Source organism: Poecilia mexicana, unplaced genomic scaffold (assembly GCF_051168715.1).
Source record: "Poecilia mexicana isolate PSO_F unplaced genomic scaffold, ASM5116871v1 scaffold_19, whole genome shotgun sequence".
Classification (NCBI taxonomy): Eukaryota; Metazoa; Chordata; class Actinopteri; order Cyprinodontiformes; family Poeciliidae; genus Poecilia; species Poecilia mexicana.
In genome coordinates, this window is record NW_028263388.1 from 11152001 (window position 1) to 11167341 (window position 15341).

At 45.1% G+C, this 15341-nt stretch overlaps 1 protein-coding gene across 2 annotated transcripts in view; it reads left to right on the top strand.

Moving 5' to 3' along the window:
- lmtkb (lemur tail kinase 1 b) overlaps positions 1–15341 on the top strand; it is a 55933-nt gene that overhangs the window by 39706 nt on the left and 886 nt on the right. For both annotated transcript variants that reach the window (XM_014982823.2, XM_014982824.2), the window contains 11 exons: positions 201–342; positions 5418–5497; positions 6419–6537; positions 7070–7157; positions 8139–8272; positions 8642–8726; positions 8904–9025; positions 10360–10509; positions 10693–14164; positions 14768–14897; positions 14990–15196. In XM_014982823.2, coding sequence (XP_014838309.2) covers positions 201–342; positions 5418–5497; positions 6419–6537; positions 7070–7157; positions 8139–8272; positions 8642–8726; positions 8904–9025; positions 10360–10509; positions 10693–14164; positions 14768–14897; positions 14990–15196 — 4729 coding nt within the window. The remainder of the gene's footprint in view (positions 1–200; positions 343–5417; positions 5498–6418; positions 6538–7069; positions 7158–8138; positions 8273–8641; positions 8727–8903; positions 9026–10359; positions 10510–10692; positions 14165–14767; positions 14898–14989; positions 15197–15341) is intronic.

Sequence of the window (15341 nt, forward strand, 5' to 3'; positions counted from 1 at the left end):
CTTTCGTTCACACGGAAGTAGCTTTAGCATTGTAGCACAGCTGGCTCTCGTAGAAAGTTAGAAAATTAACATTTTAAAATTCCCGACATTGAGTAGGTTGAAAACAATAGAGATAATAAAAACATTGTTTCCTTTTCCGACTCAAGTAGCAGGCTCATCTGTCCATCTTTTAAAGAGTTTGTGTGTTTTTCTTGTTTAAGGAATTCGAGAATGTGGACTGTGACGAGTACCACGCAGACATGTCCACCTTGGCCTCCACCGTCTCCCAGGGCACTCCGGACGTCTACGTCCTGCCGCTCACAGAGGTTTCCCTGCCGACCACCAAGCAGCCGGCCCGATCTGGTGAGTCAAAGCTCGGCTCCCTCTCCTCTCGCCCTCCAAAACTCCACCAACGCGCCTCCCTATCCTACAAGGTCAGCACTACGTGTGCCTCTGCAGCTTTAACTGTGATGGATGTCGACAATGACTGAGAAGATGAATGCGCTGTTGAACAATACCTAATCATGATATCATTGATGATGCAAGCCTAGCAGCAGCTCTGCAGAGGTGCCAGATTGTTACACACAAACACACACAGACACACACACACACACACACACATTTGAAGGGTGTGAGAGCAAAAAAAGAGGAGCCTGAGGAGAGCCGCGTTTCCCCGGAGTGAGCACCGCCCTGATGCTGGTCAGTTGGGCCTCCACCTATCCCATAATTCATCGCTGCAGGGCAACTGCAGAATGAACTCTTTAACTTTCTCCCACAAACATCTGCAAGTTGCATAATAGCGTCCAGGCAGTCGGCCTACGCTGCAGTTTGCTGGTATGTGAGGCATGTGAGAGCACAAAACCCCAGTGAGAGTATTCCTCTCCCAGTGCTTCTGCCTCTCAGGAACAATGTGAGTTGTTGTGCATTATGGGGAGCGATCCTGCCTGATAAACTCGTGACACGAGACTTGGTGGATCCGACTCTCGCAAGCACAAAGAATCCTGGAGGAAATTTATTCTCTTATTTATTTCTAAGCTAATTCAAACTGCTGTTACGTCTGCAGTGTCTCTATGAATCTATGAAATTCATCATCTCATTTGTCCCGCTGATTGTTTTTTTTTTGAAGAAGTTTCGTAGGGAAAGTGAAAAGCAAATCTTTCTGCACATGTTCGCCTTTCGTCAAGCGAATCGACTGCTGAACACATGTTTTGTCCTCAGCGTAAGATAGAAACCATATGTCGAAGCAGCCACAGCAGGCAGGGATTCATTACTGCGCCGCTGGGACAACCTCACCCTCTGACATCATTTTAAGATATTGATTTTAGTTTTTATGGAGTAACTGGATCAGATGCACGGTGCTGCTTTCAGTTTTAAGGGAACTTTCAGGAACTTTGTGTCATTCTGACATAATGCGGCGTTGCTTTTTCTGCAGCCACTTGTGCACAAACGGAGCTTAAACTGTTTTCACGGCAATGACAAACGCCGTACCTTGCAAAAGTGTTGAAACTTTTGCAACAGCCACAAACTTCGATGTGTTTTTTGGGGGGGGGAGGATTTTGTGGAATAGACCAACATGGTGGCATGCATTTATGTTCAGCAGTGACCCAACATGTGTATTGTGTTGCAGTTGCAGCTGCAAGTCTCTTGTTAATGTTTCTACCCGTTCTGCACATCTAGAGCCAGCTCAAATTCGGTCAAAGTGGACGTAGATGTAGGGTTTCAATTTTCAAGTCTGAACTTAAGGTTTGGACTTTGACTGGGCCATTCTCACAAAGGAATATGCTTCAATATTAACCACTGTAACTCTGGTTGTGTGTTTAGTGTTGGTGTCCTGCTGGGAAGTAAACATCCTCCACAGTTTCAAGTGGTTTTTTTTCTCTTTTTTTATTTTGCAGCTGCTAACAGGCTTCCTTCCAGGATTGTTCTGCATTTGACTCAAACATCTTCTCATTAACTCTATCCGGCTTCTCTGCCCCTTCTGAAGAAAAGCTATGAAATGACACGAAGCCGCAAGGCGACGTGCAGCATCAGCCTTTCTCCACACACGGTGTTTTGCATTGTAACTTTGGCTCTGCGATTCCCTCGGGTTCACCACGGGTCTCCTCCTCCTGCTTTGTGTTAAACAAATGGAAGCTTGAGGTAATGCAGCAAAACGTGCAAAAGATTAATGTAGTCAAAAACTTTGGCGCCCCAGTGGAGGAAAATGAACAAGAGAACAAAAGAAATAAAAAATGGAGGGCAAAGGCGCCAAATCCGAGACCGAACGAGACCAAGGAGATCTAACGGTTCAGGGAGCGTAGAACGAGGTCTGAGATTTCTCATAAGCCGTCAACATGGAAGTGTTTGGCTGCCCTGTGTTAAGCGCCTGCTCTCAGCCAGTGTTACTGAGTAGGTGGAGGTCTTAATAAGCCATCAGTGCTGCAGGAGCTTGGCTCAGACAGAGGCTCCATTTAAAGGACCCGCCCTGACGCAGCTGTTGAGTGCTGCAGGCTGCTGTGTGAGACGAATGAAACTGACACCCATTCAGAGGAGACACGGGAGCAGGAATCCACACGAGCACAAAAACAAGTTCCCCGATGTTTAAATACACGCAGAGGGAGTGACCGAGCACTTTTAATGGGATCCGTTTGCAAGTCAGTTCTGCATTTAGAGGGTTAAACTTTACCTTTAAACGATCAGTTGAGGACCGGAGCCACTGGGATAAGTGGGAATGATGGGAATTCCTTTCGGCTCTGAGTGGTTTAAATGCATCGCGATAAAAACATCTCGGCTTCAGCAGCCATTATGTAACAGAGAGGCTCTTTGTTTTGGTACTCAGCAACAATCAGTGTGGAGATGCAGAGATGCTGCCGTCAAACGGAGCTCGAGTTACTTTATGTATCTGTGAAAAGGTTTTTTTTTTTTTTTTCTCCTTTGAGTGTTGGACAGATTTGTGTTTTTACCCATACTTTTTTTTCTGCAGTTGTTGCTGAGAAATGATCCTGTCACTTTTTTTAAATTTAAAAATAAAAGGCCTGTGGAAACCGGCTGGCCGTCAGAGGCAACAGGAAGTGGCGGAGTCTGCTTGTCGACATGTTGGGGAGCAGATTCCCGTCCTAGAGCTATTTAAAGCTACACAATTTACTTTCAATATATATAATGGATAAACAAAGCCCCTGTAAATTTTACTAGGTTAAATATTTCACTAGAGACCAAAACATCTTGCAGTGTTTAGACGCTGCTCCTCACTAAACAGCCTGCAGATACTTCTGCCATCACACCATCACTATTTCTATGTATTCAGACATCTACTATAGTTTTTGAACATGTGGACAGATGCTCTTTAATATTACAGTCTAATGATGAATATTAGGTCCAAATTATTATTTTAGGTCCAATGGAACAAATTAAAGACACTTTAATTTGTCCCCACCAGGGAGATGTTTCATAACACCTTTGAGGACAGAGGTTTTAAAGTAAATTTCTATGGTCTACTCAGTGTGTTTTGCAAAGAAATATGGTTACTTGACTCCATTAAATGCACACCAGAAGTAGGTTTCTCATACTTATTGTGGTTTGATCAATGATCATAATCTTGAAGAATTAACTGGCAAAAACAGAATCAGAACAAAATAAATGGAAATAGGGTGCAATACAAAATCTTCAGAAAATTAGAAGCAGTTCAAAGATGAGATTTATGCATTTTTACTACTATTTATCTCAATAGGTCATGAAAATACCAAAGCAAGTTACAATGATCTGCAATAGTTTGAACGTGAAATGGTTTGTTTGCAAAGGTATAAAATATAAAACAGAAGGAGCCAAATGGAAATGCATAGGTATGAAACGGCAATGCTAATTAGCAACATTGACCTGAAGAATTTAAAAACGGTTAGCACACAGTTCCAACTATAAATATTGCACATCAACATGTCCTGAGGACAGGAAGGGGACCTGTGGATCTGCAAAATGTGAACATGAGGTCATTTGAACCAGCGCTGAACTCTCTGCCAGTTCCTGTGAAGATTGATCTTGCACAACTCTGGAAACTGTGACTGATCTCCGCATCGTAGACTTGACCATGGAGGAAAGGCTGACGCTAACTATGAGACCGCTGGTAGAGAAACCGGTTTGTGTTTGCTGCAGCAGACGTTCCTAGTAGCTTTTATGAAAAACCGCCACAGGTTTGGAGCGGGAGCAGTCTGGTACAGAACGCCTCATGTTTCTCCCATTGTTCTGTTAGATTTATGAATATTTGAGGGGAAACATGTCGCCGTAGGTGGAACCCTTCGCCTGGCGCTGTTTATTCCTTTGTCATGCAGCTGGGAGATAATAGTCCCAGTGTGTGCACCATAGCTGGTCCTAACTGGTACCGTGCTGTCCTACGCGGCTAGACAATGGCGACTATTCTGCTGTTGGGCCGGGGAGAAAGTGGGTGTAAAGAATGACCAATCTGTAGAAGGGAACGTAGGGGGTCCAGTAAGGCCTCCACACAGGGACCTGACTGGACAAAGATCTGCTTGTTGGTTGCTTTACTACCAGAATCGAAAGTGTCATGGAGGGTGATGCAGATGGAAACCAAAGGAAAGGGCAGGGAGGGGAGGAGAGGGAGATGCAGCAGTCGGTTGGTTTGACTGAGATGGGACGGCAGGACACCTTCTGTAGCCAGGATGGGTGCAAGTCATCAGGGGGTGCTGACAGCGGTGCTTCGGATAACTGGACCGTCTGACAGCTCGGTGCCACGGAAAGACCAGCACAGATCAAACACAATGGAGAATGTTGTGTTTACTCTTCAGCGACCAGCATGTTGGGATAATCCACTTCAGAGACGGCTGGGAGTGGATACCTAATAGCTCAGATGTGGTGCGTTATGTAGTAGCCTTGAGTTTCTTTAATTAGCTTCTGAGGGCCTTCCTTTCAACACTTTTCTGTGCATTTTTGCAGCCTTTTCAGTAAAATCTAACCTGATTCTCTATCTATCATAAGAATGTGTTGCTGTTTGAAAAGTCAGACAATCTCAGCTTATTTTGTTGTGCTGCAGTTTTAAATGCCTCAGATTACAAGGGTATAGATTGTTTCTCAGCCATTCAATCTCCAGCGTCTCCATCCATCAGTGCTGACATTTATTTCAGCTTGTCTGTGCAACGAGATCCATCAGAGCGTTCAGCAGCCGTGCATTCACATTACCCTGTGTTGTGTGATAACGCAGCATAAATGCCAAAACACTGTTTGGTGTTTCAGCCCTATGATTATGATTTACAATGCATTTAAATGAATGCACTCCGTATTCAGCCAAATGGATTCTCATGAGCAATTTGCATTTCAGCTGCACACCAGCCTGATCAGGAAATTTATCAGTTGTTCTCTGGCGTAATGCGGTTTGTCGGAAATGTGTTAAAGCATGCTGAACGGCTCAATCAAGTCTTTCTTTTCTTCTTCTCCTTCTTCTCCTCCTTCAGCCCAGCTGCTGAAGTCCTCTGAACTGACTCGCCACAGTCTGCTCTACCTGAAGGAGATCGGACATGGATGGTTCGGGAAGGTAAGACCACCTGTAGTTTTTTAGAGTGCATTCACACCAACCCTGTTTAGCCCGCTTTAATCAAACTTCAGTTCGTTTGCCAAGAAAGTCGGGGCTTATTTTGGGAGGTGTGAACGCGCAATCAACCTCTGATGCAGTTCAGAAGCCAAGCAGATCAAAGGCCGCTCCAAAAGCAGGAAGTGGACTACAGCGCAGGGTGTTCTGGGTAAACAGAACCTAAACAAACACACAAGCGGGAGAAATTGCTCATGGTCTTTCACCAAAGACGGAAGAGAAATCTTACAACCGCTAAAATCTTACGCTACTCCATTTTTGTTTTCATGTTGTGAAGAAAGGAAGTTGCTCTCATGTCTTCTTCTGAGGTTTCCATGCTGTTTCCTTAAGTGGGATTTCCTGTGGGTTTAATTTGTTTGACACAGTGCTGTGTGAAGGCAAACCACACCAGCTGAAAATGCAACAAATGTTCCAATTTTGTTCCCCAATCGAACCAAGTCTGCCGGACTATCAGGTGTGAAAACACCCTTAGTTGCACCAAGGACCCTCCTGTAATTCAATGTGTTGCCTGTGGTGCGATAAATAACAGCTGCTTTGTTCCACAGGCGGCGCGCGCAGCTCTGAGTACAAATATTGCACTGGTACAGTGTGTAGAAGCTGTCACTGCCAGTAGGAAAGCCTCATGTTTCTGCAACCAGTTAACATTTTTCTCCCTTCTACCCTTCCCTGTCTTTTGTCTGTTTCTGACTCGTCTCACACAAATACACCCGCCCTTTCCATCCCTGTGTACCTCCACTGGGTATGTCCATGCATGTGTGTCTGCTTCACGTCTTTGTGTGAATGGGTTTACTGGTGTTTCTCTGTGTGTGTGTGTGTGCGTGCTTGTTTCCTCCCCATATGCATTCGTCTGTGCCTGCGTTGTTCCAGGTTCTGCTCGGGGAGGTGAACACGGGCCTGAACACCACCCAAGTGGTAGTGAAGGAGCTCAAAGTCAGCGCCAGCGTGCAGGACCAGATGCATTTCCTGGAGGAAGCTCAGCCTTACCGGTAACACTTTACACCCAGTACCACATCTGGCCTCTTTATCAATTGAACTGATAAAGAGGGAAAATGTCTTCCCTCTTAAAATGCTCCTAGAGAAACTCTGACATAGAGATTACAAAGAATATCAAAGTATGAATAGAAAATATTAAATACTGCAACACTCCTGAAACTGAAAATAAATATTTAAGAGGATGAAAAATGCAAAATCCAACGATTTCGTAAATGGAAACGCTGAGCTTTGTAAAAACGACCTCAGCAGCAATAAATGAACATTTTATTTATTGCAAATCCATTTCCAAGAGTTTTCACATATGATCACTGAAGCCAACTTATTCCAGACACTGCTCTCCCAGTTTCATGAAATCCAGGCTGGATTTCATCATCGGAGCAAATATGGAGCCTTCGATGCATTCAGATCCTAGATGCAATAAACAAACACATGCATGTGTCCACAGTAATGTTCAGACAGCTGTGCTTTCTCTGTCAGTTTAAAGAGAAATGCCTTTAAGCGCTTTTTGCTCTTCCTGCGCTCCAGCACGCTCCAGCACCCGGCTCTGCTGCAGTGCCTGGCCCAGTGCACTGAAGTCACTCCCTACCTGCTGGTCATGGAGTTCTGTCCACTGGTGAGTCTCCATCCATAAACACACAACACCAACCAGGACAGACTTGACTCTTAAAAACACTTGTAAACACTTCATATCCTTCCGTTAGTAGTGACACAATATGAACGTTTGACCGTCGGACCTTTCCTTTTATTTCAAGCCTGAAACATTTAGATAAATTGTAGATTAATTCTCTAATGATCTTGTCCCACTGAGGCTGGCAGCTACTGGATACTAGAAATGATAAAATTCAACAGTTTTCTCCTGTATCTGATAGATTATTTACCCTGACATATTTATTTCACTTAAAAAAAGGGATACAATTGGACAATTTCTTCGAATCTAATTAATTTTTAGCTGTTTTGTGTGTGTGTGTGTTTACCATTTAGTTGGACTTTAAGGCTTCCTGGGACAAAATGCAATATGTTCTCTTTTGTTCTGAAACAATAAATGCAATTGATTTTTTAGCCAAATCATCCATTGCATTTCCAGGAGCACTCAACAATTTTACTGACTTAGAAAACTGGTGGAATATTTTGTGAACTAGATCAGGTTGAAGGTCATTTCTTATGGCTTTTTGACCTCTTAGCATCTGCTGTAAACTGAATTATTGATATGGCAGGTCCTTTCTCCCAGCAGCTGTTAGACTTTATAACCATCACCACTCCCGAAAGGTTGAATTTTTTTATACACAAGATTATTTTATGTGAAGAAAGAGAGGCAAGAAATGCTTCACAGGAAAAGAAGCTGCTGTTTGTGCTGAAGTCTTTGGAGTTGTTAAACAACGAGCCAACAGTTAGATGAGACCGTCAGTCTGAGTTGAACTCACTGGATTCTTCCACAGATCGCCACATAAATCTGAAGATCTACTTCTCCTTCATGCAAACTTCTTCAGCTGAACAGGAAATAGAGGCCACAAAGAGCAGTTCACTGCCAAACACCGCCCTCCAGTGGTCAAACCTTGTAACATGCAAGTGTCTCATTTTCCTCTGCTGTGTCCAGGGGGATGTGAAGGGTTACCTCCGAAGCTGCAGGTCGAACGAGGCGATCACCCCTGAGCCCTTGATTCTGCAAAGGATGGCCTGTGACATTGCATCAGGACTGCTGCACCTGCACAAACACAACTTCACCCACAGGTAGTCCCAAGCTGCTGCTGCTGTTGCTACTGATTAGTTAGCATTTGTATGACTTACAATAAAAAAAAAAAAATCCAGCTGCTGCACCAACTTTGCTTCCAGTTGCTTCCTGAAACAACATCCTGGTGCTGCCTGAGTGCTGCTTATTGACTCCAGCATCAGTGATTTTGTTGCAGGCGGTGGCCACTCCTCTCCAGATCAGCTTTAATTAAAGGTACAGCCTTTAATGCTGCAGGTGAAAAGGCGCGATGTTCCATCACCAGTAGCAGCTGAAACACCTTAAACAAAAGCATCCACGATCTGATCCTGTGTAATATTTTATTAAATGGTGCAGCTGTGTTAGAGGTGTTTATCTGCATTTCTCATCAGCGACCTGGCTCTGAGGAACTGCCTGCTGACCGCTGACATCTCAGTGAAGATCGGAGATTACGGCCTGGCCCACGCAAAGTATAAGGTAAGACCCACACAAAGTTCCCAAATACAAGCTGCACAGTTTGCTGAAGAAACTGTGTTTGCTTGTCTGACAAGGGCAGGAAAATAACTTGGATTTATCCCTGCTAACATTTGTAATGCACAACTCAGGTGCTTCAGAATCAAATCATGAAATATGTTAACATTTCTTCTTTACCAGGATGATTTCTACGTGACCTCGGATCAGACGTACGTGCCGCTGCGCTGGATCGCTCCCGAGCTCGTGGACGAGGTTCATGGAAACCTGCTGATAGCCGATCAGACCCAGCAGAGCAACATCTGGTAGAACCGATAACTCCCTCACACATTTAGACATTTTAATTTCCCTTTTGTGCATTAGACTCCGTTTTGACTATTAGTGGTTGTTGGTGCGCATCTTTAATGTGTATTCTGCAGCTATTAGAGAAAACAAATATCTGGACAAAGACACAAATTCAGTAGCGTGTCATTAAAATGCCGTAAGCTGTTTATTATAACCCAATCTAATTACTTAATCAAAAAAGTAGATTCAAATCTTTAACTGGTGATGTTCAGTCGATCAGTTTGTTGTGTTAATTATTTTCTCCTCCTCTCTGATTCGGGTCAGAGGTTCTTGTCGTCTGGCCAGTTTGATCGTTCACTATTTTTATGGTTGGTTTATTTTAAAGACAGGGCATGGCGGTGCATTCAAGTACCCCTAGACTTGTTTTGTAATTCCCACTAAATTGGCTAAGTGTGATTCATTTATGATTGTTAGCAGAAAACATTACGCCAATATTGATCCACAGTTCCTAAAGAACAGTTGTGACTATTTGCATATTATATCCTAAAGATGCTCACTTTGGTTAAACCTCATATTTAAGGTCTTCTAATAACACAACACAGACATTTCTGCACATAATTTCAGCTAATTCCATATTTTTGCAAAAAATCAAAAATCAAAATAAAAAATCAACCAGTTAGCAAAACTCTGAAACATTTTACCCTGTTCTGTGTAAACAACCTGTTCAAACTCTATGTTCAGCTTTGAATACATCTCAGTTATTTCAAGAACATGTGAACAACTTGCTTACATGTTTAGTGGGAGAATCTTTCATCAGTCATCAGAAGTATTTTTTTGCTGCAAGGCAAAGAAAGAAGCTTGGATATATTTATTCATTTAAACGGCTACCAGCAGTACAGTATCGGAGCTTATTTTGCAGAATATGGACATTTCTACAATAGACAAACTGCTTGTAAATTATTAATCATTGCAGAGAATTTATTGGCTACATCTACAGCTGATATATATTATTGGATTCACAGAGAAAATTTTCATTGAAAAGCTTGCCTGAGAATTGCAGAAAATCTATATTTCATCCTAAAGATGCACCATCAGTGCGTTGGACCTGTTACTAACATAAGTAGCAGTTTTACAATCAAACACAATCCTTTGGGCCGTATTTGCAGCTGCATATGAACAATATTAGTTTTCTCACCAGATAAAGAGGAAATGTAAGAAAATAAAGACTAAAAATGGAGAAGCAGTTTGACCCAACCAGCTCAGCAAAAAAATCTTACATTATGAAATGAAAGCATGGATACTATGAGACTGTGGGGATCTAAAGGTGGATGTCCACGCTGTCTCGCCCTCCCAGGTCTCTTGGTGTGACCATCTGGGAGCTGTTTGAGCTGGGAAACCAGCCCTACAGACACTACTCTGACAGACAGGTCCTGACGTATGCTGTAAGAGAGCAACAACTGCGACTTCCCAAGCCGCTGCTCAAAGTTCCCCTGGCTGAGCGCTGGTGAGTCACACACAGATACAGGCATGTCCATGGGAGAGGAAGACAAAATGCAACAAAACTCAGAGCCAAGAACAGCTCAGTGAAATCACTTCCAAGTTCCCTGCTCAGATTATCACGTTTGTTTTTAGTCAGTTTTACAGGTTAACTTTGAACACTTTCCCTTCTCATTGTTGGGCTCCTCAGGTATGAAGTGATGCAATTCTGCTGGCTCCAACCTGACCAGAGACCCAATGCAGAGGAAGTCCACCTGTTGCTCAGCTATCTGTGTGCAAAAGGGGCCAGCGAGGCCGAAGAGGACTTTGAGAGGCGCTGGAACTCGCTGCGTCCCAACGCTGGATTCAACGGTCACCACACCGCCTCAACAATATCTAGAGACCAGCCCTCCTTAACCTCCTCTTCCTTCCCTTTACTGGAGCAGTTTTCATCTGGTGATGGCTACCATTCAGAGTCTGGAGATGACATACTGACAGTCACAGAGACCAGCCATGGCCTGAACTTTGAGTACAAGTGGGAGCAAGCCAGAGCAGATCCATCCTACATATCCCAAGAGTCCTCAAGCACTTGTGCTCAGGCCAACCATCACTGTCCAGAAGTGTTTTATCCACCAGGGGGCATTGTTGGAGGATGTCCCATGGAGAGCCTAAGCCACGGAGTTTCTCCTACCTACTATCAACCAAAACACTTGCATCCTCCCAGTGTGCTCCCCGTCCTCAGCGCCCATAGCCCCTCAGTAAGCAGTGAATATTACATCCGTATTGAGGAGCCTGTGGACTGTAACATGGATCCAGGTTACAACCTGTGTTCCTACAGCCCAGACTACCAGGGCAGCAGTGGGAGCTTCCTTACTGGTAGTGCAGACTCTGGTGAATGCATGGCCTGCCCATCACAGACCAAAACCATGGGTCCCTATTGGTCTGCTGACATCCATAAATCTGATCTGTATGACTCCAATGATTCAAGTCCAGCCATCTCCTTGACAATGGAGCCTCTTTTAGGTCAGGTTTCAGACAGCAGCCCCCTTCGACCATGGGAGTCAAGTCACTATGTGTCCTACAAAGACAGAGATGGAGGCTACTACTATGAGCACTCCCCTCCTTTAGAAATGGATCCCTATCTGATTGGAAGTGAGCATTCCAGTGAGCATCTCCAAGAAAGCTGGGGGTCAAGAAGCCTTCGTCAGGCTTTAGGAGAACTGGAGAATCCCCTGGGTATATCCACATCTGTGACCAGTCCACCTGAACAGGCTTACAGAGAGACATACCTGGACACCAGCCAGACCTCTCTCTTAGGGAAGAACATGACAGGGGGCTACTATGACATGATGGGCTCTTTAAGGAAGACCATGCCTAGTCACACGAGACACAACAGCCACTCGGTCAGCATCAACATGAAGACTGGAGGGGCGCTCTTCATCGGACACAGAGACAGCGACACAGAAGAAGAAGAGGAGGACATATTTCTCGAGAGACACACCTGCAATACGTGGCCTTCGAAACACAGGCACAGCAGCGGAGGACACCACAGGCGGGCGAGCCACAGCTGCAGACAGGACTCTTACACCGACTTCAACTACACCATGCCAAGTACGGACATCGAAGACACCTGGCCGGACCAGCACAGCCTGGCTTTTCACTCTCTGCCCAAACCCATCGACTATTTAGAGCCCCACCAGGCCAAAGATAACAGTGCCTGCCTCACCCTGAGTAAACATCACACCATGGTGCCCTCAGACAACTGCAATGCCTACATCTACCTGTGCCATGAAAGGGATACTCAGGTGCCACCATCTGGAGAGTGCTGCCACACCCATTTTGTTGATCCACTCACTGGTTTGTTAGTGAGAAACAACAACTACTGTCACAGCTACAGTCACAGCAACTACATCACAGACAAGACCACCGATATTCTCAGCAGTGAGGAGATGATCAATTTGTCACCGGCGCCAGGGGGTCCCATTGTTTCCAAACACACCTTGATAAAGGCTGACGACTGTGAAGAGCACTATATTAATCCTTCATCTGAAGAAACGGCACTTACAGAGAAGCGAGAGGAAGTAATCAAAGAAAATCTGGTCATGCAAAAACCACCAGAACCTAGAAAAGAAGAGGTGACTCTGACGATGACTAAAAACACTCCACCGCCTCCTGACAACAGGCACGTGATGGTTTCCATCACAGATCCCCAGTCGGAGCTGAGCCACACAGCCGACAGCGGCGTGGACCAGGCCGGCTCTACCGTAAGTCTCATTGACATCCTTGACTGCAGCGACGAGGAAGAAGACATAACAGACGACATCACTGACGTGACTTCAGGCATCTTTGCCGATGAGGGCAATGAGCTGAACGCATCTCCTGCTTTCAAATCTTTGCAGAAGCAGGTAGGAACTCCTGATTCCATGGACTCAATGGATCTGCCATCTGCTGCTGGATCTTGTGAAGGTCTCAGCCCTGCTTCTTCCCACCCTTCCAGCTCACCTAAAGCCATGGACAGCGGATATGATACAGAGAATAACGAGAGTCCAGAGTTTGTCCCCAAAGAGTCCCATGACACCCGATCACAACCTCAGGGAAAGCCTACCCTGGATAGCGGTCTAGAGGAAGTTCAGGAGAACCACGAGGAAGAGGATAAAGCAGAGGTTCAACCATCATTGGGTCAAGGTTCGATTTTGGAAAGCTCACAGACAGAAGACCACATTCTTTTACCACTGAGTGACAAGACTCCGTACAGAGACTCTGCCTACTTTTCAGATTATGAGAATGAAAAGCAAAGTCGAGATGAGGAGAGGGAACTCCAGCTGAAAGAAATGGATCATCACAGTGACGGAGAGAAACAGCATGTCGGAGGAAAAAAGGCAGAGAAAAGAAAAAGTGAAGAGGAGGAAGAACTAAAAGATGGTGTGGTGAACAAAGATTTAAAACTTGAAGTGGACCACAATCCAAAAGGCAGAGCAGAATCTCTTCCTCCAGGGGAAAGCTTGATGGAGAATGAGGAACCTTTAGATTCTGCCTTGAAAGCAGAGGCAATGCTGGATGAATGGCCATCGCATGAAGAGAGTTCAGCCTTAGGGGACTGGGCAGCTGAGGTGGTTGGGGCCATGGAGGAAGCGCTTGGTGCCCTCAATGGAGACTCTGCTTCCAGCTTTAAGGAAGAGAAGGACATGGAGGACAAAACGGATTCTGTTGAGGCCGGCAAAGTCGAGGAAACGCCGATGAAAACAAGTCACAAAAGGCCATCGGGAATGTCCGGAGAAATCCTGCACGTCTTACCGAAAGACGAGGTAGCGCTGCAGCACACAGCTAACAGCAGGAGGTTCTCTTCTTCCTCACCGGTCTCTCCATCCAGCCCACAACCTCCACTTGCTGCGACAGAGGGCCGATCGTCTCTCGCTGACGGCGAGGAGGCCGACGAGGAGGACGCCGACACCGATGACAGCGATGAGTCGGATGAGGAGCTGCGAAGCTACAGCATGCAGGAGGAGGAGGAGAGTGAGGAAGAGTGCCACCCAGTGCCCATAGTGGTGAGCGACAACAGCGAGGCTCACAAACTGCGGAGCCTCCTCAAGATGCCGAGCCTGGCCGCAGAGAATCCGGAGGAGGACCATAAGAAGAAGACGGTGTCTTTCTTTGATGACGTTACCGTCTATCTGTTCGATCAGGTGAGAAGTGGAAATGGGATGTTCAACTTGCTAAGAGCTTTTGTGGTTGATTTCCAACTTCAAGTTTTTATAAAGTTTTGACCAAAATGCATTTGAGCAGCATAGCTAATGCCAAAACCCTGATGCTAAGAAGCATCAGGCATTAGCAGGCAACTACAGTAAATAAATGTCATAGTAAATTACAGTCCTTTTGCTCTAAGCATGCAGTAATCATCTAATAAAAATAAAACAGATCTGGTTCCAATGTCTTCTCAAACATTTTTCAACTTTATTTTAACTACATCGCTGGTATTGAAAGTATCTAACTTTGAGCATTCTTCCAACAGCAACAACTTCCACACTGAAGAGTGTTATTTGATAGTGCATGGCGGACAGTTTTTGGATAATTTTTGTTTCCAACCACCTTGGTGTCAATTATTAGGGCCAATCCAGCTGAAACATCATCCAGTTCCCTCTGATTTCTCATTGCATGTAAAGCTAAAATATAGGAAGTTTACTCAAGGTTGTTCCTTTGCGGGGGACTAAGCTTTTTCACTGCATCCTTGGTTTTCTGTATCCTGCCTGCTTCCTTTAAGTAATCATTTCCTAATATTACCTCACCAGGAGAGTCCAACTAAAGAGCTGGTTGAGCACGGCTTCCCATTAGCATCCGAGGGTTCAAGCTCTGGACGAAAATCCCAGCAAAGACTTAATATCTCAGATGATTCTTCAGATGGGAACGTCTCGGAGGAGAGTGAGTGTGTTTGTTGTTTTTGCATGTATTTGTTCCTAGAAATGAAGTTTTTATCAGACAAAAGGAAACCTTTCCCCACCGTCTTCTCTCAGGCGCAGGGTTTGAGTGGGAGGACGACTTTCCCCTCCTTCCTCTGCCTACATCCTCGACAGCAGCCGACTCCCCTCCACCTCGCGCCGTCGCCAAGGCTCTGGAGCCCAAACCGGCCGTCCAGTTGTCCCGGTTCACCGTCTCCCCATCCAACGTGTCTCGGTTCTCCATCACTCACATTTCCGACTCCGACATGGACTCGGCAGGAGGTTGGTGGCTTTAACCACCTGCACGTAACTCCGCTGTCTTTATTTCAGAATCATGACTGAATGCTAAAGGACACGGAAACAGAAACGAAGCTAAGTTTTGTTTAGCACAATCGCACAAAATTAGGGGGGAAAAAACAACAAAAAA